Source organism: Budorcas taxicolor, chromosome 15, assembly GCF_023091745.1.
Source record: "Budorcas taxicolor isolate Tak-1 chromosome 15, Takin1.1, whole genome shotgun sequence".
Classification (NCBI taxonomy): Eukaryota; Metazoa; Chordata; class Mammalia; order Artiodactyla; family Bovidae; genus Budorcas; species Budorcas taxicolor.
In genome coordinates, this window is record NC_068924.1 from 35,101,105 (window position 1) to 35,128,781 (window position 27,677).

Sequence of the window (27,677 nt, forward strand, 5' to 3'; positions counted from 1 at the left end):
GTTTGTGCTATACCCAGCTCAGAGAAACTGGGGGAGAGGCAAGAGAAAAACTGAGGCTTGCTTTCCTTGAGAAACTTCCAAATGCTCTGGGCTGTGAAAGAAAATATCCTGAAATAACACAGATTTATGGCAAGGAGTGTATAAAGATGTGTCTGGCTCAGTGCTCAGATCTGAGAGAGTGAGGATCCCCGTGGGCTGACGTGTCAGCAAGGCTTCTGGAGGAGGCGGCATGTGTCTGGAGCCTTGAAGAACCAGAGGGCTTGGGTTGGTTGAAATTAAAGGGAAGGGAACGGTGGGAGCCAGGGTGTGCCTGGGGCTCTGGAGACGTGGGGGCAGATTGTTCAGGTTCCTGAATCTGTCCTAGGCTTTAGGACGGAAGGCGCAGTGAACAAAAGTCAGACTTGGCTTTCATAGTTGAGCTAAACAAAGAGGGTTCTCTCAAAACCAGGATGTCTCCTAGCTTATGTGGTCGTTAGGTCATGCAGAACATGAGTGAGTGTTGTTGGTGGTGGCAGTCAGCCCTCAGGATGCCAAGTGCTCAGACATGGTGGCGTGGGCCAGATGGGCAACCCAGCCCAGCCTCCAATACTCTGATCCTGGGCAGGTCCTCCCGCCATGCCCACCTTCCCCGTCTGACCTAGAGCGAGGATCAGCAGCCCTCGACCTGCACCTGCTCAGGGTATCCCCGCATCCTTGTTCCCTGGCCTCACCGTGCCCCCGTTCAGTTCTTCTTTCACTGTGGCTCCGGGGCCACGCAGGCCACACAGAAATATTTGTAGAGCATCTGTGATGTCATCTGGGCCTGTGGGAGAGGCGTGGCTCACGGCAGCACAAGTGTACCTTGTAGAACTCTTCAGCGTGCTTGGTGCTCGGTGCGTGGGAACTTAATAAAGCACCTGAGCCAGAGTCACAGGAAATAGCTGTCTTCTGATTCCCATCTGTGTGGGGTAGCTGACCTCACAGTGGGTCCCAGAGAGAAGAGCCAGCTCAGGTTTGTTTAAAGATTGTAGCAGTGTGTGTGCTAAGTCTCTTCAGGCGTGTCTGACTCTCTGTGACCCCATGGACTGCAGCCCAGCAGGCTCAGCAGGCTCCTCTGCCCATGGGACTCTCCAGGCACCAGCAGGCTCCTCTGCCCATGGGACTCTCCAGGCACCAGCAGGCTCCTCTGCCCATGGGACTCTCCAGGCAAGAGTAGTGGAATGGGTTACTATGGCTTCCTCCAGGGGATCTTCCAGACCCAGGGATCAAACCTGCATTGAGCTAAAGGGATTGAGAGAGAGGGGAGGGGTAACTGAGGTACAGGATAATGGAGCAGAGCCAGAAGGCCCTGTGAGTCCTGACTCCCCACAGAAACTGAATAGCCACAGAGGGTGTGTGTGTCAGTCACCGTGTATTACTTCACTTCTGTTCAATTAAGTGACCCCTGTAAGTAGCCCTGTAAAGGAGGTGGTGGTATATTTTTCACTAACCAGACCTCAAAGAAATAAACGACTTTCCCAAGGCTGTGTTGGTAGTCACTGAGGAATCCATACTTGGGTGTAGCACTGACTCTGAGACTGGTGCTCTTAAGCCCCCTGCCTCCCGGCCGCTTTTACAACACCGCCTCTACTACTGTGGACCCAAAGGCATTCGGTTTTTTATGGAGCTGAACTGGGGTTTTTCTGCCAGGAAATGTGCATGATGTGATAGAGAGAGGCAAGGTGGATCCTTGTGTCTTTACCAGCTAGGAGCCGTGTGTGACCAAGACAGTAGCTCGTGACTGGAAACTGTCACTGTTTGCCATGAGAAACAGCTGTGTTGATGCCAGCGCTGCCCTGCTCTTATAGTTGCTACTCCAGTTGCTAAGCTCCTCTTAGAGAACCCGTCCCCCAGTGACAGCACCAGCAGGTGAGAGACACTTGGCTTACCAGCAGCACATGTGGGGAAAGATGCCAGGGTCTGTGCTGTGAGTCACTTTCAGAAAGGTTGACATCTGAACGGGTGCGTAGCCCAACCTGTGTGCGGAGATGCCGCTGAGCACACCCCTGCTGTGACCAGCTTCTTGGGAGAGGTTCCTCCTGGGTCCTCAAGAGGAGAGCTAAGCCTTTCTGGAGAAAGATAGTCTCCCTGCCCCCACCAGGTGGGCCTAGGGTCCCCCGTGTCTCTATCCCAAATGCCACAGACTTGAGGATCCCAAGCCCACGTCCCATCAGCTAATCCTCATCTTCCAGAACCAGTTGGTGGTGTGTGCTTGCCCATGTGTTGTGGAGTCTGGTCTGAGCATTCCTTCTGGGGGTGCCAAAGGATCAAGTAGAAGCAGACTCCACTGTCTTAAAAAATGCTGTGTGTTAGTGTTCTTTGGAAATGTTTATTTCCTTGGCATTTTACTTGATGTTGCCAGAGTGGAAAGGATTTCATGTTGATTAAGCATCTGTTCCTGCCTGGCATTGTTTGGGCACCTGATGTTCATCATCTCACTTAAATCCTCTGCGAGCAAATACGAATTACTATCCCCACCACACTAATCAAATTACCCAGAGAGGTAATTTCTGCAAAGTTAGGCAACTGAGATTCGAACCCTGTGACTAACTTCACACCTGCCTCCTTTCTTCCCAGTGCCTGCCCTGAAGTTGTATTCACTGAGTTGTATTTTTGGCATTAATGTTCTGCTCTTCAGAACCCTACACCTAAGCCAGGTCTAAGAAGCAGGTGTGAGGATTTGCAGTTATTGACAGCTTGAACTATTTTTATGTAACTGGAAAGCTGGGAAAGTGAGGTAGGGAGAGGGTACCTGCAGCCACATTAGGTGGAGCAGTTGCAATCAGCCCCAGAGGGGCTCTTGTCCCTGGTGAGAGATGTTATCAGTGGCTCCAAGTGCCTAGTCTCTGGACTTTTTCCTGTCTGAGCTTGAGATCGGGGCTTCTCTGTTCAGTCTGTTTCCAGAGCAGAGTCTCTTAAGTCATGGTCTGGGACATCATCTGTCTCAGGATGGCCAGGAGCTTGATTTAAAAAATTGCAGGTCTGGAGGATGCTTGGCATCTCTGGAAATGATGCCCAGAATTCTATGTTTTTAAAAATCAAGCTCTGGCGGGATTCTGGTGCACAGAAAGTTGAGGTCTATTATTCTGGAGAGAGGTTGTTAACCTTGGTCATGAACTAGAGCAACCAGTTGTTTTTAAAATGCATATGGATGCTTGGGTCTTACCCTTTAGAGACTCTGATTTAATTGGTAGTACTCAGGTATCACCCTTTAAGAAGGAAAGAATGGGAGGGAAGGGAGGAAACAAAAACTCCCTAGGTGCTTCTCATGTGTAGCTGTGGCTGAGAAACATGGTTTCAAAGCAGTGATCCTCAAAATGTGATCCCAGATTGACAATGTCAGCACTTCCTAGGAATTTGTCAGAAATGAGAAATGTTGGGTCCCACCCAGAGCTGCTTAGTGAGAACCACTGGTGATAGGGCCCAGCAAATTTGTATATTCACAGCCCTCCAGGTGATTCTGAAGGATGCTCGAGTTTAAGAACCCCTTTTTAGAGCAGTGGCTCCCACTCCTGGCTACCTATTAGACTCACCCAGAAGGGCTTTTAAGAATCCCAGTGCCCAGGCCCCACCACAGACCAGTTACATCCAAATTCTCTTGGAGTGGGACTCGGGCATCAGTATTTTTGAAAGCTCCTGTGTGATCACAGTGTTGGAGGCAGAGATGAGATCCAGTCTTGGCAGGTGGGGAGAGTGGTCCCTCGTGGGAGCTGGAAGCATTTGGCGTCATTGGTAAGACAATCATTTAGGTGTAGCAGCGAGAGTCTGAGGGACCCAAGGTGGAAAATGTGGTGGGGCTGAGACTAACGCAGGGCTCCATGCTAAACCACAGATTTGGTATCTTTCAGTATGTGATGGGGGAGGATGCAGGAAGAAGCAGAGTCCCCTCTTGCCTTCAGAACCAGGAAGGACATGGGCACTGAAATCGGCGCTCTCACGAAGACCCTCCAGGCAGCGCTTAGGAGGCCGGTTTACAGATGAGGGAACTGAAATCTGGAAAGGTCCACTGGCTGGGAAGCAGCATAACCAGCTGAGACCCACTCATTAAAACTGCACAACACACATCCTCCTAAGGTTTCCCCTTGCCACGTCCCCAAATTCTGGCTCCTTCAAATGTCGTTTGATGTCTTACCTGTTACATTTTGTTGTATTTGCCTTTCTGTTTGGAACAGATAAAAAATAATGAACCTTTGATCAACGTGCTTTACAAAGTGCTGAAGAAGTCAGCACGGGGCTGTCGGCCCAGGAGAAGCGTAAGATGACCTGATCTGTGTCTCCAGGCGGGGCCATTCCATTGCTTCTGGCTCAGTGCCGACTCCATCACTTGCTTAACCAGGGGCTCTCCTGACCGCCCCCAGGCTTCCTGCAAGTCATTTTCGGTTTATTTTCTTTCTACTGAAGCTCTCTCAGCATTTTGGCTGGTGCACCAGGCTGAGCCTCTCATCTGTAGTGTTTCGTGACTCCATCTTTTGTGCTGCCGTCAGGGGGCGGAGCGGGGGCCTGCCTAGCTTGCCACCAGCTTGTGTTGTGTTCCCATTCTCACTCGTCTGCCTCTGTGGTGAGGGCTGCCCTAGAGCATGCATTCCTGGGGAGAGAGCAGCAGTTCCTGGTCACCTTGGAGGAGCCGGGGTGTCCTGAGATTCTACCGTAGCCCTGATATTAGGGTGGCCCTACTTTGGGACAAGGTGTTGATGTTTGAAAACATTCTAGATCTGGACTAGAACAAAGCACCCACCTGCCCATCACCCTCCTCTTTGAGAGATGCAGAGGCAATGCCTGAAACGTGGCCAGCTCTTATAGCATCCCACGGGAGGCTGCAGGTGGGAATGCAGGAGCTGTGTCCAGCCATCGTAAGCCCTGAGTGTAGGTGTCTTCGAGTGTACGGGAGGGGAGTCAGATGCCTGGGTGACCGTTAATTCCTTTCTGACACCAAGACTCTTTCAAATGAACGAGTGCCCGCTAACTTCACTTTTTCTGGTGACTTAGTTGGACCCACAGTTGTGGACTCATAGTTAATGTTCTGAATGGATTTAAGCATTGCTATCACAAAGTGCAATTTGGAAAGGAAAATTAGATGTAACGTACTGCTGTGACTATGTTTAGTAGCCTTGATTCTCTGGAATGAAGCTAAATTTAGAAGCTTAAAGGGGCTGTGAGCTATCTGCCCTGAAGCCTGTGACCTTTACCCCATAGAAAGAGGACGTAGGCTCTGAGCACAGCCAGCACACCTGGTTTTGTTACATTCACAGGCTCACTAAACAAACGCTTCTCAAATATCCTCAGTACCTTGGGCCCTGGGCTGGGCTTTGAGGTTACCGAGAAAATACGTGACAGTCCCCACTGCTGCTGCTGCTGCTAAGTCGCTTCAGTCATGTCCTACTCTGTGCGACCCCATAGACAGCAGCCCACCAGGCTCCCGTCCCTGGGATTCTCCAGGCAGGAGTATTGGAGTGGGTTGCCATTGCCTTCTCCAATGCATGAAAGTGAAAAGTGAAAGTGAAGTTGCTCAGTCATGTCTGACTCCTCGCGACCCCATGGACTGCAGCCCACCAGGCTCCTCCATCCATGGGATCCCCACAGTTACTCCTAAATAAATTACTGTCAAGTAAGAGGAAACAGATTGTCTACTAAGGCCCCTGGCAGTGGCAGACACCGGGTGTGCGAGGATATCCCCGGCTGGGTACCAGGCCCAGATGGAGGGAGGGAGACAGAAGGACAGCAAGTGGGTCCCGTCAGCTGAGTGTCTAATCCTAATAGACTTGGTCACCTGAATTCCTAAGTTGTAGCACCTTAAAAGCCTCACATTAAGAGGGGACAAAGAGAAAGTTATTTCTTAGAAAAGAGAGAGTGCTAATATCCTAAGAGAGAGAAGAAACATTTTATGTCAATCTGAAATGGAAATGAAAACACAGAAATTTGGGAGCATTTTACTAGATAAGCAAATGGTCTTGAACACTACCTTCTAAGCAGTTCTATATTACTGATTTTTGTAACAACTCTGATTCATCCCCAGAAAGGTCACATTTATATTCAGTATTCCATGAAGGCAGTGAAGAACATACTTTTAGAAAGCTTTCCATCAAAAAGTTTAAGAGCTTTCTGAAAGTGCCCTTTTTGTGTAGAAATACCTCATTCCTTGCCTGACGGTGCTGGATAAATGAGGCATTGCTCAGTTGGACTCCCTGCCTTTGCTATTTCAGTATCAAAAACATATCATCCAGAAAAAAGCTTCAGTGACAGAAAGGAAAGAGTTTTTGCTAAGAGGAAAAAATCCCCAAAGCATATCTCAATTTGAAACTGATTTCTTCCTAGGAAGCAAGCCAGGGTCAGCCCCTGGGAGAGTAGACAAGCACATGGCCCCTCACTTGGGCAAAGGACGGTGACACAGAATGAAGGACCCCACCCTCTGCCCGCTGGGTTCCCATGTCCTGCCTGGGAAGTTCAGCTGTCCCTGGTTCCCCAGGATTCATTCTCCTCCCTCCCTTCCCCCACCACACAGCCCCTGCCCCTGCCGGAGCCAGCGCAGTCTGTTTTTGTGAATTCTTGTGGTCAGTGTGTTCTGTGACTGTATGTGACTGTGTACGTACATATAATTTGCCAGTTTGAAGAGCAGAATTTGGCTGGATTCTACTTCTTTCTAGGATTGACCTACATATATTTCCCTTTCACCTGCCTGGGAGGCAGTAAGCAATTTGCCTATTGCCTTCCAGAGTGCCAGGCCTTCCGTCCAGGGCTGACTTCCCCCAAGATAAAGAAGACAGTGGTCCCTGTCCTCCACTGTGCCACCCAAGAGAGCAGGGGAACGGGTGGGGTGGGTCTGCAGCCCAGACTCTGCCCTCAGCTCAGGGCGTGAAGATGGCTTCTCCCTTGACCTTGACCTTTGGATCTGAGTACACAGATTTTGAATTCTGAGGGGAATATTTGCTAATCTATTTCTGCTTCTGATTCACACTCACAAACTGGATAGAGTAGGAAGGAAGTGAGGGCCGTTTCTCCAGCAGCTGTGTGTCCGTCTGTAGTGGGACCCTCTGTGTAGTGCGCACACCATCTCTCTCTGCTGTAGCCAGCTCCACCCTCCATTTCTCTGGCCAGATCTGCAAACCAGAGTTCAGCAAGATAGCCTCCCCTACAAGGGGCATTTGACCTGGCCATCCCTGACCATGGTTTGGCCATTGGAGTGCCCCTGTGAAAAAGGTCTCTGTGCTCCTGCAGTTTTTGACAAAGAAGGAGACTTGGTGGAAATGAAAACATGGCCTAGAGATATGCTGTTTAATTTCATGGAGGCCAGTGAGTGAAGGGCGACATGTTGCCCACACCGGTCCAGGAAGAGATGGCAGATCCTGTGGAATTCTGCTGGCCCCTAAGCCCACACCGGTCCAGGAAGAGATGGCACATCCTGTGGAATTCTGCTGGCCCCTAAGCCCACACTGGTCCGGGGAGAGATGGCAGAGCCTGTGGAATTCTGCTGGCCCCTAAGTGTGGGTGGTTTTGCCTCCTGCTTCGCGGTTTCTTTTCCTGAGAGGGCAGGGTAACTTGTCTTGCAGGTTCAGACTAACCTCAGCTATTCAGGGAACAGTTGAAAACTCCAGCCAGGAATCACCCAGGTGCTTTTTCCTTTGACCAGATCCTCTTGCTAAACGGTGGAGAATGAGGAAGGCTGATCGTATTCATGGGGTGTGGGCTGCTCAGACTTCCTTGAACTAAGGGCTCAATGATGCCCAAGGGATTTGCTAGTTCTTCTTGGTCCACTCACTCCATAGCCCCGGGCAGGGGTCATGGACTTCTGTTAATTATGTTTGACCCCAGATTTAGTAGCAAAACTCTCTCTTATCAGTGGCAAATCTTCTATGATTCATACTAAACTCATTTGAACCAAATTTAAACATTTACTATTGATTCTTAACTTGAAAGTCTATATTTTCTTTGAGAAATTTGTAAGATCTCATTTATTTTTTCCCTGAAATGAAATAAGCATAAAATTAAAGCAGATATTGCCCACGTTTCTTCCCTTTCCGTGCCGTGACCCTCCTTACCACTGCCGAGATTTCTATACCTGTCTGTTGTAGGGTGAACTTTCCCTTCTGAGTTCTGATTCTGAACCCCGTGGTTAAGTCTTCTCTAAATTGTTCACCTCCCAGATGACAGGCCGGGATCTCCTCAAGGACCGCAGTCTGAAGCCGGTGAAGATCGCCGAGAGTGACATTGACGTGAGTGAGCAGAGTGACAGGCTGACCCCTCACCTGCCCGCCGCCCCCACGCCCGGGGTGGGCTGCTTCAGGCAGGGTTTGGGTGGTTCCGTAGCCAAAGGCTTTTGGGTCACTCTACAGGGCTGTGCCCTTTCCTCATGCCCCCAGGCCCTCTTCAGCCTGTTCTTGTTCACAGGTGAAGCTGAGCATCTTCTGTGAACAAGACAGGGTCCTCCAGGACTTGGAAGACAAGATGCGAGCCCTTAAGGAGAACAAAGTGTGTATCAGTTTTGTGAATCTCGGGCTGGGCGGTGGGGCTTTAGTCATCTTGTCTTTCCTCAGTACAGGCTGGGCTCTCGTGTTAGTATTGGACAGCAGGTATTACTTTATGTAGAACAGTGTCTTTGAATTTTAAGGGTATCTTGTGGGGTTTCTGTCTGAACCCAGAGGAAGCCTTGTGGGGCAACCTCAGCCTACTTATTCCAAATACCATGTCCCCAACCTTAATTCTGCCCTGACCCAGCTCTCCCCAGCAGCCCTGAGAGGTAGGCCTGGCTTGTAGTGATGATGCCACACCCCTGAACCCCAGGGATGGGGGGCCGCCTTGGGGGAAGTGGCCAGAGTCGTAATGCAGCAGAGGTTGTCTCTTCCTAAGCCTCCTTTCCTCTAAGGATCCTGGCTGTAGAGGAAGCAAGTGTGGAGCAAAGGAATGGGCTGGTAGCCACTGATATTTGGTCTCTTAGACACTTTGTTTGAACTTTTTCCTGCATTTTAACAAGGCATTATATTCATGATACTCAAAAGTTTATAAATAACATGGCTTTTTTTTTTTAATAAAAAAGGTTGGTTTACTGTAGTTTAAATACATAAATTGAACATTCAAACATCTTGAACTTTCAAAATAAAAATTTAACATTCAAGCAGGAGTATAGTTTATAAGGAACACCCAAGAAAGTTAATTTGTCATCTAATCCAGAATATTGAAAAGATCACTTAATGGTAAATAAAACGGTTTAACCAGCAGTCCTAGTCTGGCCAAGATGTTAATTATGACTGGTTCCATACCTGAGAAGAAATTACTAAATAAATCTCTTAGGCTAAACAACAGCACTTGGCTTATAATTTTCTTCTTCAACAGCTTAGAGAGTTTTCCATCTGTTCTTTGATTTAGCCTCATAGTTTATCCCCTTAAGGAGTGGATGGCCTTATGCCCACTTTATAGACGATGAAACTGAGGCACAGAACTGTTAGGCTATTTGTCCTAGAAGGCCACCCAGTGGGCAGACAAAGTTAGAGCTGGACTCAGAGGCCTTGACTCTCAGGCCCCTAGCTGGGTGCTGGCCATTCAGTCTTTCTTGGATCCAGCAGGTTTGTTTAGCTTCTGGCCTGGCAGGGGCCCACCAGGGAATTGTCTTGCTATCCTCTTGCCCTTTGGCCCTGGTCCGGCTCAGGACCAGCTAGAGTCCGTGCTGGAGGTGTTGCACAGACAGATGGAGCAATACCGAGACCAGCCCCAGCACCTTGAGAAGATCGCCTATCAGCAGAGGCTGCTGCAAGAGGACCTTGTCCACATCCGGGCCGAGCTCTCCAGAGAGTCCACTGTGCGTAGATGCTCCCCCGGCCCCACCCCTGCCCCCCCAGGATGGGCTGGGAGGGGGCTGCTTTTCTTGTCTCCCAACCTATAGCTGAGAAGGTGGCCAGGGGCGAGAGTCTTGGCATAGAACTCCTCCAGACTGCCTCCTAACAGTAGCTTACTTTGTCAGGGGTGACATGTCCGTCTCTTCCGGTGCCTTAAGGTGCATGCTGTCAGTGCCTCTGGGTGACTGCAGTGACACCCAAGGGGTCAGCTGTCTCAGAGCAGCCTGTACAGCTGTTCCCCTGATCTGTGGGACATCAGAATTTCTGCTCTTTGTCTGTCTGATGTGGTGCAGTCCCTTTCTGCCAGAGCTGGGAACCAAAGCACCCAGAGAGGTGGGAGACGGGACAGTGCAGGTGGCCTGAGGTGCATCAGGCACCCCTTGCCCTCTTCCCCTGTAGTCGGGTCAGCAGTGGTCAGGAGTAGAGGGGCTCTCGGGGCCTTGTGAGGGGTGGGCATGGGATAACTAAGAATCAGAAGCATTTCTTTGATCCACAGGAGATGGAAAATGCCTGGAATGAGTACCTAAAGCTAGAAAGAGATGTGGAGCAGCTCAAGCAGACCCTGCAGGAGCAACACAGAAGAGCCTTTTTCTTCCAGGTGACCCAAGGGCTCTTCATCCCTTCTGAGCTCTGATTTCTTCTTGGAGTCTTCACTTATGGGGGCTGTGAGCCTTATCCAGGGGCCTTCTCTTTGTCCGCCTGAACTCAGCCTGCTAATCACCCCACGCTGTCTCTTGGGGAACGCTTGCCACTGCCAGGCTGTCATGAGAAGCATCACTTCAACTCCCCCTGCCTCTCTGCTCTCAGAGACAAGCTCCTTGGCATTTTTCTAAGGGTTTCTCTACTAATCATCTGGGGAAACAGTCTCAAGAGGAGACGGTACTGACCTTGAGAACCTTTCAGGGGCTGGAGGGTGATCTGTGTTCCTTGTCCTTGGCCCTGTCTTGGCTTCCTAGCTGCTCACTTAGCAGCAGGAAGCCCTGTCTCCTCTCCCCTCCCTGACTCCTGAGGATAGATGCTATCAAGCCCTCACTGGATCAGTAGTGTGAATTCAGGCCAAATGGGGTGATACCCATTGCTGTGGCCCCTGCCTCACTCAGGATAGGCAGCCTTAGAGCCCTGCCTTCCCTACCTTAAAACCAGGCCACCCCACTGATAGTTGCTTCTGCCTCCAAAGGTGAGAGAAAGAAAGGCCCTACGTGGTTTTCCTTCTTCAGGTTGGGTCTTCCAGCTGCCAGTGTTCCTCCATTGGAGCGCCCAACCGGGCTTCCACCCCACCCTCAAAATTCCGAAAATGGAAAATAACCTGCTTTTGAACTCAGCTTCAGATCTGTACCCCCTCTTCAGGACCCTGACATAATCCTATTTATTTGAAGTCAGCAAGCATTGAACTGAGGCTTCTTGTGTACGAGGCACCATGCTGGGCCAGCTTTGGGGCGAGGCTTGCTAATTGGTGAACTATTTCTAGCCAGGCCTCTTCATTCAAGTGATTTAATGAATGTGTTGACTCTCTGCACATCAGCATCACCCCAGAAAACTGAAGGAATTTGGGAGAAGGTTTAGGTTTGTGGACTAGGAGGCTTTTCCCAGACCCTGCTGTGCTTTTACTCGCCACTTCAAGCTGGTCCCAGAGAGCTTGCTCCAGGACCACATGGAGGAGATTCTTGCCTGTAGTTCAGGATTGGCCTGTGGAGTTACCTAGAATTTGTTTATCTCTTGTGGCTGTTGGGTTTTCCCATAATTTTCCTTCATTTGAGCTGTTTCCTATTCTTTTTGTATCCCCAGATTTAGCATGATGGCTTAAAAATTAATAGGTGGATATTCTTGGCAGAGTCCTTCAAATGATTGTTTCTAGTGACTAGTTCCTTGAACTATCTCATTATACTTGTCTTCTTGGACTTCAACCATCCACATTAATTTCAGCGTAATTTTTCTCTTTTTAGCTTTTCGTTCCTTTTGTTTCTTTAATTGTACAGAAGACACACAAATGTGTCTCTCTGAGAAGTTCACACAATGAGAAATAAGATCAGAAAAAGACACAAAAGCTCCCCTTCCTTCCTTCCTTCTCTGTCCTGGTCCCGTCACCTTCCCTGCATGTGGTCAGTGCCATTAGTTTGCAGTGCTGCCTTCCAGACCATGACCTGTGCATTTCCAAATGAACACACGCATGTAGTATCATATAAGTTATTGGGGGAGGCAGTTGGGTTTACTTAAAGAGGAATCATACTTAACACGTTGTTTGGTAACTTGCTTCTTTGTCATAACTTTATGTTATGGAAATCTTTCCAGGAAAGATACCCCCAAGTTTATGCTGCCCCCCATGATAGCTATTTAAACTGAAACATGAATTAATTAAAATGAACTAAATTAAAAATGTATTCCTTAGTCACACCAGAATCATTTCATGTGCTCAGTAGCCACATGTGGCTGGTGGCGTCTGTATTGGACAGCAGACGTTATAGAAGATTTCCGTAATCTCAGAAATCGTGTTAGACTTTGTTGGTCTAAGTGAATGGAATTAGTTCTTGACTGCTGCATCACATTTCATAGGTGGATATCTTTATTTAGCCCTTCCTCTTCTGATGGGCATTTGCATTATTTGCAGTGTTTCGCTTTTGTAAATGATGTCACAATGAGCATCCATGTAATTGCCTATCAGAACTTACTTATGGCTCAGTTGTGTCCGACTCTTCGCGACCCCATGGACTACAGCCTACCAGGCTCCTCCATCCATGGGATTCTCCAGGCAAGAGGACTGGAGTGGGTTGCCATTGCCTTCTCCAGGGGATCTTCCCAACCCAGGGATCGAACCCAGGTCTCCCACATTGCAGGCAGACGCTTTAACCTCTGAGCCACCAGGGAAGGTGACTTATTTATGAGCATTTATCTAAAATAAGCTCCTAGGAGTGGACTTGTTGAGTTGAAATGAGTATACATAGTTTTTAATTTGTGAGTTTTTTTTAATTGAAGTATGATGAGTTCACTGTGTTGTGCCAATCTCTGCTGTATAGTGAAGTAACTCAGTTATACATATACATTCTTTTTTAATACTCTTTTTCCATTGTGGTTTATCACAGGATATTGAATATAGTTCCCCATGCTATGCATTAAGACCTTGTTGTTTATCCATTCTAAATATAATAGTTTGCATCTGCCAACCCAAAACTCCAGTCCATCATTCTCCCTCCCTCCCTCACCCTTGGCAACAAGAACTCTTGATCTCCGTGTCTACAAGCCAGTTTCTGTCTTGCAGACACGTTCATTTGTGCTGTATTTCAGATTCCACATATGTTGTTGTGTCCAAATCTTTGTGACCCCATGGACTCTAGCATGGCAGGCTTCTCTGTCCTCCACTATCTCCCAGAGTTCACTGAAATTCATGACCATCAAGTCTGTGATGCTGTCTAACCACCCTGTCCTCTGCTGCCCTCTTCTCCTTTTGCCTGCAATCTTTCCTAGCATCAGTATCTTTTCCAATGAGTTGGCTCTTCACATAAGGTGGCCAAAGTATCACATATAAGTGATATCATATGATAGTTTTCTCTTTCTGACTTAAGTAAGATAATCTCTAGTTGCATCCATATTGCTGCAAGTGGCATTATTTTGTGCTTTTTTGTGGCTGAGTAGTATTCCACTGTATATACGTACCACATCTTCTTTACCCATTCATCTGTCAGTGGGCACGGGTTGTTGCCATGTTCTGGCTATTGTGAATAGTGCTGCTATGAACATATGGGTACATGTATCTTTTTGAATTATAGTTTTTTTCTGAGTATATTCCCAGGAATGGGATTGCTAGACCATATGGTAGTTCGTTTAGTTTTCTGAGGAAGCTCCATACCATTTTCCATAGTGGCTGCACCAACTTATATTCCCACCTATAGTGTCTTAGAGTTCCCTTTTCTCCACACCCTCTCCAGCATTTGTTAGTTGTAGGCTTTTTAACGATGGCCATGAATTAAGTATACCTCTTAAATGTTAGCAGGTAACTCAAAACCACCCTCTAAAAGGCTGCACTCATTTGCCTTCCCACTCACAGTGTATGAGAGTACTGAACTGTTTGCCCAAATCCTTGCCAACACTTGATGTTATCAACGTCCTTAGTTTTTGCCAGTCTGCCTGCTAAAAAAGGACATCTGGCTTTTATTACCTTTTATTTAATTACTAGTAGGTCAAATATCTTTTCATGATTATTGGCTATTTGTATTTCTACTGTGCCTTAGTTCTTGGTGACTTAACACACAGCAGGCCTGGAATCCTTTTTCCCCCTCCCCCAAACAAATGGGTACAACATGCAGGTCTTGTCACAGGCTTTGTAGAGAACTTAGTCCTGTAAGTTACTAGGAGATAGGCCAGTCTGAAGCCAGGGCCCTGCAGCTTGATTTCTACCTCGCCTAGTGGCATTGCTCATGCTTTCCCTGAGTGCCACAGTGCCCTGGGAAGCTCACAAAGCCTTCCTTTGAGTAGACTCAGTGTTAACTTCTTTGGTGTAATTCTAGGCCAGGCAAGCTGTGAGCGTCCTAAATAAATCATTGACACTGGAGATAGGCTTGCAGCCCCATATGCAAATTCTCAGTCAAGAGGCTTGGAAACTCACCTCTCTAGCCAGCGTTGGCTGTGAGAAAGCCCACAGCCTTTTCAGCCGAGATAAGTGGCTTTATTTATGAAGATCCTCATGGGCACCTGAGTAGGGAAACCAGAGGATAAAAGAACTTGCAGGTGACTGTGAGAGTCAGTGATAGGTGAGGCTACCTGTAGGTGTCCCTACTTCCCGACAGTGAGTTCAGACCTTTGCTGAATGAAGTCCATAGGAGCCTTCCAGCCCAGTGTGATGCGAGGACACAGGAATGAAACCCCACTCTGCTGCTCCCCCAAAAGCTTCCTTTACCTTGTCGTTCAGTTCTGAAATTCCATCGTCCTTGGAGAAAGATACAAGTTCTCTGGGCTTTGCTTTTCTCTGCTCTTCTCTTACGTGTTGGGATGACAGAGAAAATGAGGGCAGGATTGTGAATTGACAGGTAGAACTATGCCAGGTGGACTGCAAGGGGAGGAGAGACGGCGAGGACCTTAACCCCACACCTCTCCTTTACCAGCCCTCTGCTTGGGGTCTTCAGCTCTAGAGATAATCCCCTTAGCTCAGTAACATGTCTGTCTTAGGACCCTTGTACCCTAAGGGGAAGCTGAGCATTAAGCCTGCTGTTTGCACATCAGCCCTGAGGATGTGCACCGATGTTGGACGGGCAGAGAGAGTAGAAGAGCCCTGCTTAGGAGGGAGGCTTCAGATGTCTGTTGTTCTGGCTCTTGGGCAGTATTTGGTCAGGGAATTTTATGTGATTGGTCCTTTACTTATTCAAAATTCATGTACTGAGAAGCTGCTCAGTGCCGGGCCCTATGGGGAGGTATCCAGGAGCAGTGATCCACAAATATTACACACATGCGAACTCTTCCAGTTGAGGCTGGCAGGGAACCTTGAGAGGAAATATGGGTGTGGAGGCTTCCTTTTTAAGTCCATGAGGTGGGACATGATAATTTTAAAGTTAAAAGAATACCGTATCTGATGTTTAAACAACTCCATTAAAAGATGCCCACGATCCCTTCATCGAGCAGATCCTGCTCACCTCTTTCTAGGGCATCTTCCCAGGTGGTTTTGGTTGTAACTTATCCCAGTGTGCACATGGTCATGTAGCCTGGCCCTTTTCCCACTGAACTTTATTTAAAAAAAAAGCTTCATCATGTGATTCACATACCATGAAATTCGCTATTTTAGATATACAATTCACTGATTTGTTAGTGAATCCACAGAGCTGTATAACCATCCCTGCAATCAGGTGTGTAACATTTCCATCTTGCCCCTAAAGAAACGTGGTCCTGTTTACAGTCCCTCCTCATCCCCACCCCAACTCTCCACCCCTGCCCTAGCCAGCTGCTGCTCTACTTTCTATATGGACTTACCTATTCTGGACACTTCATAGAAATGAAACCATAAATATGTGGCACTTATGTGTCTGGCTTCTTTCACTTGGCATAATGTTTTCAAGGTTCCTCCATGTTATAGCAGATGTAGTACTTCATTCCTCTTTATTGCCAAATAATGTCTACTCTGCCCATTATATTACACCCCAAATCCCAGGACTCAGCTCTGTCGTTAAAAAGATGCTCTTTATATTCTGGGGATCATGTCACTTCTCGTCCTTGCCTTCTCTTCCCTTCTGCCGTGGTTGCCTGAGACAGTCTGTTTTTTAAATTGTTAAATATACCTAACGTAAAAGTTCACCATAACCATTTAAGGATACACTTTGGTACCGTTAAGTGTATTCACATTGCTGTACACTCAGTCTTCAGAGTGATTTTCATCTAGCAAACCCGAAACTCTGTACACATTAACCAACAATCCCTCTTCCCGCTTCTCCCAGCCTCTGGCAACCAGCCTTCTGCTTTCTGTCTCTGAATGTGGCTGGTCTAGATAGCCTCATAGAATCACTCTGTATTTTAGGCAGTCTTTTCTTAAATGGGGTGCAAACAGGCGAGGTGTACTGGCAAGAGCTCCTCTGAGATTCCTCGCCTGGACCTGGGGCTTGTCCCACGTCTGCATTTGTCCAGGAAGCTGTGAAGCAGTCTTGTCTCTAGCCCTAGTGGGGTTTCCCATGGGGATACCGTCCTCCAGAGTGAGGGGCTCTGTCTGAAATGACAACGGAAAACCTAGGAAGAAGCCTCTGGTGAGGAGCTAAGAAGGGAATGAACCCCCACCTCCTCTTCCTCAGGAGAAATCGCAGATACAGAAGGATCTCTGGAGGATTGAAGACGTCATTGCAGGCCTGAGTGCAAATAAAGAGAACTTCAGAATCCTGGTGGAATCGGTCAAGAATCCAGGTGAACCGAACATCTTCCAGGGACAGGGCTGTCGGAGGCCAGCACCCACTGCTGAGGGGTGGCCCCGGGGAGGTTCGGTCTTCATGGCATAAGTCGCTGCTCTTGTCCTCTGAGGAAGGTCTTTGTTCCATCACACCCTTCCCTCCCCTCCACGCCCCTCAGAGAGAAAAACGGTGCCTTTGCTTCCTCACCCACCTGTGCCTTCACTCTCGACCTCTGAGAGCAAGCCGCCCCCGCAGCCCAGCCCTCCCACCAGCCCTGTGCGGACCCCTCTGGAGGTTCGACTCTTCCCCCAGCTGCAAACCTACGTGCCGTACCGACCTCACCCGCCCCAGCTGAGGAAGGTGACATCCCCCCTTCAGTCACCAACCAAGACCAAGCCCAAAGTGGTGAGTATTGAGGACTGGGAGCTGAGCGCTGTCCCTTCCTCTCTGGCAGGCGAGTGTCCCACCCTGTCCTCAGGTCCACTTCTCTCAGGAGAGCAGCTTTTAGGGAAACTTGGTCGGATAGAACCAGCCAGAGCCTTGAGGTAGGGGGCCCTGCCATCCTGCTTTGTCTCCCAGAACTAGAAAGGCCCCTAGAAGTGGCCTAGTCTAGCCCTCCCATTTTGCATTTGGGAAGACCGAGGCAGGGCCAGAGAAGTGACTGCACCGAGTAAGGCATGGTTTATGATCTCTGTTGTGCAGGGAAGTGTGTGGCTGCCCCACGCGGGGTTCTGTGCACACTCGTAGTTAAGTCGGTGGACATGGAGTGCCTCTTAGCAGTAGAGAATCTTTACCTGCAGCTGAGCACGGTGCTGGCTTATGAGGATACATGCAGTCTGCACAGTGACCTCACGGAGTATAGACAGGAAGGTCAGTATTTCCATTCCATAGATAAGAGAACTGAGGCCCAAGGTGTTCAAAATTTGCTTGAGGCCTCCATAGTAGCAAATCCAGTCCACGTCTTCTGACCATTCTTTGTGCCATCTGACATCTAACTGGACATTCAGCCCTGATGTTCAGGTCAGTATGTAGCCTGTGTGGTTGCCTGAGCCAGCACCTTGGCTTGCCTGGCACGGAAAGGAGCCAAGCCCTTGGCTGAGTCTGGGAGCACAGGAGGCTCTAGGGAAATAGAAGATGCAGTCAGGCACTGTGATAGCTCGTTTCCAGGGCCAGGCCAGCCTTGGCTGGAAAGCGTGAGGGGCCTGATCCAACTGACAGGGAAGCCATAGCAGAAAGGACCTTGGAATGGAGACCTCCAGGTTTTTGCCAACAAGGGCTTGGAGGAGCTGTCGCTGGGCACCACGTACGCTTAGGACGTCTGACAAGATCTGTGCACAGTGCTGGCTAAAACACAGGAGTTCCCATACCTGGTCTTTACCATCCACCCGCTTCCAGCCATGGTCTAGAGCCCAGAGCTAGAAGACAGGTGCTAGGACCCTGGGTCGCTGTGAACTTTATCTTGAGATCTCCTTCCCTCTCCCAGATCTAAGAGTCATGGAGCACCAGTCACAAGGCAGGAGGTAGAAAATAGCAAAACAAATAGCAAGAGTGGCTGGGGCAGACGCTGCTGCCATAAGGCCTGATGCCTGCCCCCTGGGACCAGGAGCAAAGGGAAAAAGGCCTGGGAGCAGGACTGCCTGGACTCCAGCCCTGCCGCCCCTCTGGGACGCCCCCCCCGCCCCCCCAATCTGAGCATCCTCAGTTTCCCCTCGTGCAGAGCAGGCAGCGTGAAATAGACGATTACAGAGGCTCCTCTTCACACTGGGTTGCTGTTGCTCAGAGGCAAGGCTTTTCAGCTTGGTTGGGGGTCAGGCTCACGGGAGAGGGTGGTGTAAAACCCTCCTTCTAGTTGGATATGTGTTCACCAGTTTCACTATTTTTTATTGTTGTTTCAGATTTATTTTGTATTTATATTGTTTTATGTTTATTTTTGTGAATAATGATATTCATCCTGTAATTGGCATAAAGCATGAATATATAATTTAATAAATAATAAAAAAGAGACTCCACATTTCATACCAACACTCAGACCAAGAAATAGGACTTGGCCAGTGATCAGAAGCCCTTGGGTCTATGGGTCCCTTTCCAGCACAGGCTTTTTTCTCTTTCTGCCCGAGGTAACCACTATCTTGACTTTTCAGATAATTTCCTTGCTTTTTTTGTTTTGTTTCGATACCTATATTTTCATCCTGAACACTTTGCCCATCTATCATAATTGTATTTATTCTTTCTTGTATCCTTTCAACATTGTGAAGTTCATCCCATTGCTGCATGTAGCTATAGTTCTTTCATTTTTATTTGATTTTTTAAAAATTTAATATCTTAAGGATATAAAAAGTTTGTAATAAAATGTCTCCCTTCCACCCTCTATCTCCAGACATTCTGTTCCCTTCAGTCAAAAGCAATCAATGGTTTATGTTTATCTTTCCTGGGGGCTTTTTAGGATTTGGTGATTCTGAGATCTTGTTCAAGCTTGGAAACCATGGATGCTCAGAGAGCCTCTGGGTATCTCGGGTAGGCAGCTTAACCTTCTATCTGAAGTCTGAGGTCTGTCTCTCTAGAAGAATGCTGATAAACCTTTGCAAAACAAGCTTGAAGTTCCCTTTCCTGACCTCTGAAAAAATCTGAAAACCAAAGCAAAATTAGGCTAAGAAAGAGGGAGTTCAGGAGGAGAGAGTCTGGGTGGTCATTTGTCCCAGGAGTGGGTGTTCATGGCAGTCGGGGGCCAGGCTGTCAGCCTGTAGGAGGCCACAGCCCTTGGAGAGCTTTGTGGACAGGGCAATTCAAGGAAAATAGTTACATTCATCCCAGCCCAGGGAGTGGGCTGCAGAGAAGGCAGTGAGTCACCCATCCTGACAGCCTGCTCAGTGCCTGGGTCAGGCAGGAGGAAAGATTTCATAACCATGCACATTTCTGATAGAAAGGGCAGGAGGATGTAGATGGTCCTCACTCAGATCTGCAGCCTGCTGAAAAATCCAGAGATCATGCAGGGATATAAGCCAGCTCCATCTAAGCAGGGTGGAGTGCTGTCCTATACAGACGAGCGCGTGGAGTGAGAGCGTGGACCCATGTCCTGAGTTCTGGGTTATATGTAGCTAACACTTGGAAACTTGTGTATAGTTAGCACTTGGAAGATGTATGAGTCCAAGGGAAGGATGGGGTTGGAGCGGAGTTGTACCCACCCTCACAGCTCAACCAGGGGAAATGTTGGCATCTTTGGGCTGAAGTGGTCGTGCCCTGCAGGCCCCAGGTGGCCTGCTCCAGCCCTTTGGGCCACTCGGCATCCTCTCACCGGACACTGGTTGTGGTTTTGTTTCTGAGCAGGAAGACGAGGCACCTCCCAGGCCCCCGCTCCCCGAGCTCTACAGCCCGGAGGACCAGCCCCCGGCCGTGCCCCCGCTGCCGAGGGAGGCCACCATCATCCGGCACACTTCAGTGAGGGGCCTCAAGCGGCAGTCGGACGAGAGGAAGCGAGATCGGGAGCAGGGACAGTGTGTGAACGGGGACTCCAGGGTGAGCAAGGAGGACCCCTGGGGTGCCCGCCGAGTGTGGGGAGAGGGAAGGCGGCCGGACCCGGGGTGGCTGTGACGGCCTCCGACTGCCCGCAGGTGGAGCTCCGGTCATATGTCAGCGAGCCAGAGCTGGCCACCTTCAGCGGGGACACGGCCCCATCCTCCCTGGGCCTTGTGGGCTCTGAGAGCAGGTACCAGACGCTGCCAGGCAGAGGTAAGGCGCGACTTTCTACGGAGTCTTCCCAGGGACCCCCATCGCAGCCGCACCACCGCCCGCCCCCAGCCCTCACCCAGTCCTTGCAACTCCTCCGCCTGCAGCGTGGGGCCTCCGTGGGGTAGCAGCTGTCTGGGGCCTCTGGGCTGTAGACAAGGCGCGTCCTTCTTACCTCTGGTTCACATCCTGATTCTCATCCTCTTTTATTACATCTGCCCCTGGGAACAATGGTAATCGTGGTTGTTGTTATAAGCCCTTTATAGTCACTTAGTGAAGATTCATAATAATCCTGTGAGAGAAGTACTGTTGTTATCCCCATTTTTAGAGGTAAGAAAACCAAGGCCCAGAGAAATGAAATAACTTGCCGATTTTAGCCACTAAGGGATAGAGTCAGAGTACAATGCCACTGTCCTGGCTGTAGAGCCGCTGCACCCTACAGGCTGGGCTGTGGGCTGTCTGCCGTCAGCTTGATCATCTTGGGTCTTCCGTAGGTTTTCTTGGCATCTATGTCACTCTAAGACTTTAAGCAAACACATCTTTCTTCTCCTTTGGGCCCTCTTCTCTCTCTTCTCCCCTATCCCTCTGAGATGGGGGTGGGAACACACAGGCCCTTAGGCTCACCCATGCCTCATTTTCCCCCATAGCCAGATTCTCTTCCTCAGAAATCATTTTAAAGGGAGGCTGCCTGGAACCCCTGAGCAGGTTAGCCACACTCCCCCCATTTGATGGGAGGTCAGGTGCTTTCCTTCATAGACAGGGTATGGAAACAGGAGGCCACACAGCTGTAGTGTGGGCAGCTGTGGGGTTATGTGGCTTCCAGCCCACCATGCTGGCTAGGCTTGCTGTGGCCTGAGCTGGTCCCAGCAGGGGACTGGCTTTTGCTGAGCTGGGCCACAGCGACCCCTGGCATTGTGCCTGGGGACCCTGTTCTCTTCATTCAGCCTAGATGTGTTCGTCAATGGCGGTGTTAGAGGCCTGTGGGGCGGGACAGATCTTTGTTGCTCAGGAGTCTCTGGGCACTGCAGGACATTCTTCATTCTTTTCCCCATGTGCTAAATGCTAGTGGTGTCAACACGATGCCCGTTTCCAGATGTCAGGGACCAGCCTTGATAAGCATGTCGGTAGTGGACAAAGCTTGGACTGTGGCTCCACAGAATCTTGGACAAGTTGCTTAACTTCTCTGAACTTGAGATTGCGCACCGTCACAGTGGTTAGGTGTGGCCCTTGTAGGGCCAGTGGAACGAAATCCGTGTGAAGCACATGGTGCGGTGCCTGCCTGTCATATAGTAGGCACTCAGTGAGTGCCTGATGCCTTCTTCTTTCCCTTCTTCATTCATTCATTCAGCTAGTTGTCATTGAGTTTATCAACAGGCATGTTGACACTGTGGTTAGTGCAGTAACCAGTGCATACACTGAAGAGTGTAGGGAATAACTGATTCTGCCTGGGGCATTTAAAAAGGCTTCTCACAGGCAGGGCATCCAGGTTGGGTCATACAGGATGCATAGGAGTTCATCAAGAAGAAGGGCATTCCTCGCCCTCTGTCCTTTCTTCCTGCCAAGCAGCCCAGTCTTCTGCATGTGAGGGAAGATGTGGGGAGCCCTCAGATCTTCAGGGACTCTGTCTCCTGTTAGGGACAAAGGGCATCCATGAGCTAGCCCCTCATTCCTTACCTGGGGCCTTGCTCTTCTAGGCCCTGGGAGGAAGAAGCATGGGTTGTTGGCTGGGTCCTTGTGGTCCTCTCGTGGGAGTGGGAGGTGATCAAGAAGGGGCTGGTGGCCTGTCCTCCTCACCACAAATCCACTTTCTTCTCTTTCCTCACTAAGGCCTTTCGGGGTCCATGTCAAGGCTCCAGCAATCGTCCACTATTGCTCCCTACGTCACCCTCCGGAGGGGTCTAGATGCTGAAAGCAGCAAGATGACCTACCCTGTGAGTAGGCCTTGAGAAGTTCTGGAAGGGCTCACTGCTCCCTCATGCACAGAGGGAAGGGCTCTGAGGTGGACAGTGACAGGCTGTCCCGTGAGGTGGCCCCAGCCCCTCCTCAGCTCAGCATCCCCGTCACCACATGCTTACGATGCCTTCCCCATTGCCCACCAAGAGGGGCGTCACACCACCCCCTCCATTTCCCAAGGGCCCCCGCCCTTCTCCCCGCTCTCACCCAGTGAGCCACACCCTGAGTTCTGGTCCATCACGCGGTGCAGGTGTGCCCACTGGGCAGGCCTGGGCCTCAGGGTCTGCATCTGCAGGATTGGGTGCTGCCAGAGGGCCCGTGAGGGCTGGGTTGTCATGTCCCTGAGTGTGCTTAGAGGGGAGAGAGTGTGTGTGTGTGTGGGGGGGGTGTGAGTGTGTGTGTGTGTGAGTGTGTGTATGTGTCTCAGTGTGCTTAGAGGCGAGAGAGAGTGTGTGTGTGTGTGTGTGCGCGCGCGCGTGCGTGCGCGCATGCGTGTAAGAGAGACCGGGCTGAAGCCAGGTGGCCGGCCGCCCTCTGTTCTCAGCCCAGCCGCCCTGTCTGCTCCCCCTGCCCCTCAGAGACCCAAGAGTGCCTTGGAGCGCCTGTACTCAGGAGACCACCAGCGGGGCAAGATGAGTGCGGAGGAGCAGCTGGAGCGCATGAAGCGGCACCAGAAGGCGCTGGTCCGGGAGCGCAAGAGGACGCTGAGCCAAGGAGAGAGGACGGGGCTGCCCTCGTCCCGCTACCTCAGCCAACCGCTCCCGGGAGACCTCGGCTCAGTATGTTAGGAGGGTCCAGGCAGGCGGGGCTGGGGCAGGGAGCAGAGCTTCCCCGAGGCCCCCAGACCCAAGCCCGGCTCACCCCCGAGAGAGTGGCTCAGAGAACGCCCCGTGGGCTGTGTGTCCACAAGCCAGGCCACGTCAGTGACTTGGTCAGAGGGTGCCCCGAACTAGAGAAAGGGTGAGGCTGTCACGGCAGGAGCCCAGGAGCCAGAGGAAGCGTCCACGGTCAGGTCTCCAGTCGAGCTTGAGGGAGAGGCCCTTCTTCGGCATTCTGAGTGTCTCACCTGAACCCAGGACTTGGGAAGTACAGAGTTGGAGGAGTGGAGGAGAAAGATGGTGCTATGATTTGAGGAGTGCAAGTCAACTAGCCTCCCAAACCTCCAAGCAGGTGCCCTGGGGAGCGACTGAGCCGAGTGTGGTGCCCCACACCCCTGAGGGCCTGGTGTCCCCCGCAGCTAGCGGTGCGGACAGGCCCTGCGCCCCCGGAGAGCCAGGCTGCCTGCTGCCCTCTGGTGGTGCTTCCAGGCACTGCACCCTGCCCACAGTCGCCTTAGGTCCGTTTTGGAAACATTCCATTGGATTTTTCTCTATTGTTTGAAATCAAATGTTTCCCTAGACCTCTAGCCTGACTGTTCTTTCCCTAATTCATTGCACAAGCTCTTTTGCTTTTAGCGTTACTGCTCATTGCCTCTCTAATCCTGCCTGATTGTGTTTACAGAAGCTTCTAATTTGCATCCACCATTCTCTAACTGGCCTGTGCTCCTGTTACTAGGCTTACAATAGCAGCTCTTTTCTCCATAGCCTAGCGAGCACTCCCATGTGTGACTCACTGTCTGCTGCCCGCTTTATGCAGGCTTACTGACTCATAATTCACTTATCCCAAAAGCCGCCCCACAAGGCTGAGCCAGCCCCACTGCCCAAGGGCGGTGGTCTTTGCCAGAGGTCTGGGCATGATGAATTTATTAATGTCCGTGCCTTATACTGGGATAGTAGGCATGGACTTCAGAGACTGCACGTTTGAATAAATTCTGCCAAGTCTGAGGTGGTTCGGTTTTAATTCCTCCAGCCCCATCTGCACAATTTCTTATGGAAAACTTTTTGTGTTCTAGTATTTTATAACTTGAACAGGTAGCAAGATACGTTATGATCTGTATTCAGAGGGCCTCTCAGCAGCTGTTAGCTCAAACACCAAAGGGATAAGACCCAGCACACTCATATCCTGAAAAGCTGCAAAGCCAGTAACTTTTAAACTTTGTAAGTAAATGTCTTATGAGATAAAACTGACTTTTTACAACCTGATGTCTCAAATGTAGAAAAATGATCTAAAAATCGTAACTTGAATACTTTGTAATTTTTTCTCTTTAAAAAAGACTTGTGTTAAGTCTCTGCCTCAGCGCCAATAAACGTGTTCCTTAATGATGATGGATTGGCGTGGTTCTTCCCCAGGATACACTGTACAGTCCAGTGAACTTTTTCTGTCTGTGGAAGCAATCAGGCTGGGTTTATGTGAGGACCTGTCTCTATTTGGGGCATTGGTGAGCGTGTCAGAAAATGTGTGTTTTCTTTGTGAATCAATCATTAAATTAAATTTTCATCTCCGAATCTTCAGCTGTCTACTCCTTTCATACTTTGGTAGGAAGCCATCACCTGAGAGCAATTATGTTGACGTAGAGTCAGTATTGAGAGCTTGTGCATGAGTGGGTGAAATGTGCTGTTATGGCTATGGGTTTGGGGCTTGGGTGAGTGGGGCTGGAGGGGACATTAAAGACGATTGTGACCACTCGGGGCTCTGTGAGGTGGATGAGGTGAGAGGGAGGAGGCAGCCTGGGATGGAGAAGTTTCTGCTTGGCTTCTGCACAAGAAAAGGGAGGCTTTGAGCCCATTGCCTCCTCTTGGCAACCTGCTCAACATGGAGTTCTGTGGGAACGAAGGCCACAGGTGATTAGGAAGGCCCAAGTGGAGCCCAACCATTGTACTGGGTTTTGTTTTTAATTTTTATTTTATACTGGCATATAGCAGATTAACAATGTTGTGATAGTTTCAGCCATATGTACGTGTCTCCATTCTCTGTGCTGGGATCTTAAAGTGGCTGGGTTAGACTTTCCCTCTGTGAAGCTTGCTCATTACAGAGCTGGGAATGTTGAGTTTGATTTAGCATTTAAATCTTACATGGCTTTGGTTTTCCAGCTTAAATAGATGCCTGGCACACAGCAGCTTACCTGCCTCAGTGGTCCTCAGCTGCTCCTGCTTGCACCTCCCCAGCCCTCACTGTGTCTTTTTGGGAAATCCCACGAGAGAGCATCTTGGCTACCCTCCTTGCTTACCAGGGCCTCAGAGGGTTTTGTTTTTCCATTGTTTCTGAGCTGGGACATAGGACTCCAGAACCAGGAAAGGCTTCCATGAGCTATCAGGTGGCAGAAGCAGCAAACCCCTTCTCCGGCGCTCTGTCCCACATTCTGTTTGGGGGTCACCTTCTGGGACCTGGAGGCTTCCTGTATCCCTGGGGACTATTGTAAGTCTAAAGCCGTGGATCACAGACCTGTGCCCTGGAGGTCGGAACACCCGGGGGCCAGGTCAGAGAGACATGAGCAGTCTGGAGTCGGGCCCTGTTCTCTCTGTCACACAGTTTGAGCACACACACGGAGCATCCATGTCACAGACCGCTGCTGTCTTCTGCCAGAGATGGTGTTGAGGTCCATGGTCATACAGCTTTTCCCTAACGAGTCACACCCAACTTCCCAAGGACCCTGGTGCCCAAAAGACCCACCCAAAAGGGCCGGTCAGGAAGAGACTACATTTCACCCTCTCCTTCTGTTGCCAGTGGAAGCGTGAGCAGGACTTTGACCTGCAGCTGCTGGAACGGGCTGTTCAAGGGGACAGAAAGGACAAGGAAGAGAATGGCTGGCTGAAGGTGCAGGCCATGCCTGTCACTGAATTGGACCTGGAACCACAAGACTATGATGTGGACATCAGCAGAGAGGTGAGGGCGGGGGCTTCCTTCATGCCTCATTCCTACTGAGGCATGGCCTTCAGACTGCAGCCTGACCCACCCTCCCAAGGGCACAGGGGGTGTTGCCCTGAGTGGGACAGGCTCGGCTTCAGCGTGGCCCAGAGGATGGGTGAACAGCAGCTGGAGGTGGTGAGAGGAGTCCAGACGTTGGGATGCAGGCTCAGACTCGTCTCTCTGTAACTCGGGGCGAGTCATTTAACTTCTCCGTGCCTTGGTTTCCTCAGCAGCAGTGTCAGTTGTGGTGAGGGTTAAGAGACTCAGCACGTTGCCTGGACGATTGGCAATGATCAGAAACTATGAGCACAGGACCTGGCACGTGATAGGAATGTGATGAGGTCGTTGTTATTGTTAGGATGTTCCCTGGAAAACCAGGAATTGGCCTTGCATCTGGCTAGTCAGGCTAGTTTAGGCAATCAGACTTGAGGTGGGGGAAAGGGGAGGCAGGTTTAGAAATCACAGGTGAAATTTTGGGACTTCCCTGGTGATCCAGGGAAGTTAAGCTCCTGGTGGTTAAGACTCTGAGCTCCCAATGCAGGGGACCTGGGTTCAACCCCTGGTCAGGGACCTAGAATCCACATGCCACAACTAAGAGTTTGGGTGCCAGGAATAAAGATCCTATGTGTTGCAACTAAGACCTGGCACAGCCGCAGCAATAAATAAATATTAATTAAAAAAAAAGAAATCACAGGTGAAATTTCCAGGTGTGGCAGAGGCTGGGAGACCTGGATAGGACTGGTCTGAATTCCTGGCGCCCTCTGGTGGCTCAAATACATCATGACCAGGCAGGCCCCCAAAAGGGAAGTAACCGCAGCCAAGAGTGTCTTTACTGGAAGAAAGGGAAAGGGAGTCAGTGCATGAGACTCAAGGTCCTCAAGACATAGGGTGGTCTCCTGTGTTGTGCCCCTCGTAAGCTCTGTAGAGCAGTGTTTGTGGCTGTCTGGTTCACCTTTATGCATCCAGCACCAGGCCTGGCACACAATAGCCACTCTAAATATTTGCTGAATGACGACTCTGTTGAATGAAGTGCACAGTAGCCCAAACACATTTGTGTGAGGACTCGGCCTGGCCTGAAACTGCATGAGAGGAAGTGCTCTTACCACGTGAAGGACAGATCAGACCAGAGTGGGGCAGACTGACGCCTGTGGAGTACCTGGGTTCTGGGGCCCACTGGGCCTCCAGGGGCTAACGAGGTTAGTCCCCTGCCTTAAGCCCCTTTCCCTGTGGCACCTCTAAAGCAGCCAGAAGTCCATGATTCTCAGATTCACAAAAGAAGCGTCTACAGGCTGCCTTGGCAGTGAGAAATGTGCTTTGTGGTGTCCTGATTAGCCTGCCAGCCAAGGGGAAAAGTCCTTGCTTATCTCTGACCTTGATCCCTGCTCGGGCAGTGTGATCTGCGTCCTTGCTCTGGATCTGCCTTCATTGGGAAAAACAGACAGGAGCTTTTTCTTGCCATCTTTCACCAGAATGGAAGGTAGGGATGGGTTTAAATTCAAGTCCATATTTGCCCTGGGAT

At 50.0% G+C, this 27,677-nt stretch overlaps 1 protein-coding gene across 1 annotated transcript in view; it reads left to right on the forward strand.

The window, feature by feature from the left end:
• Positions 1 to 27,677, forward strand: part of PLEKHA7 (pleckstrin homology domain containing A7) — a 216,798-nt gene that overhangs the window by 185,475 nt on the left and 3,646 nt on the right. The window contains exons 14-24 of the mRNA XM_052652875.1: positions 8,157 to 8,225; positions 8,401 to 8,481; positions 9,656 to 9,805; positions 10,339 to 10,440; positions 16,604 to 16,712; positions 16,875 to 17,101; positions 20,021 to 20,209; positions 20,305 to 20,422; positions 22,247 to 22,350; positions 22,951 to 23,151; positions 25,976 to 26,134. Coding sequence (XP_052508835.1) covers positions 8,157 to 8,225; positions 8,401 to 8,481; positions 9,656 to 9,805; positions 10,339 to 10,440; positions 16,604 to 16,712; positions 16,875 to 17,101; positions 20,021 to 20,209; positions 20,305 to 20,422; positions 22,247 to 22,350; positions 22,951 to 23,151; positions 25,976 to 26,134 — 1,509 coding nt within the window. The remainder of the gene's footprint in view (positions 1 to 8,156; positions 8,226 to 8,400; positions 8,482 to 9,655; positions 9,806 to 10,338; positions 10,441 to 16,603; positions 16,713 to 16,874; positions 17,102 to 20,020; positions 20,210 to 20,304; positions 20,423 to 22,246; positions 22,351 to 22,950; positions 23,152 to 25,975; positions 26,135 to 27,677) is intronic.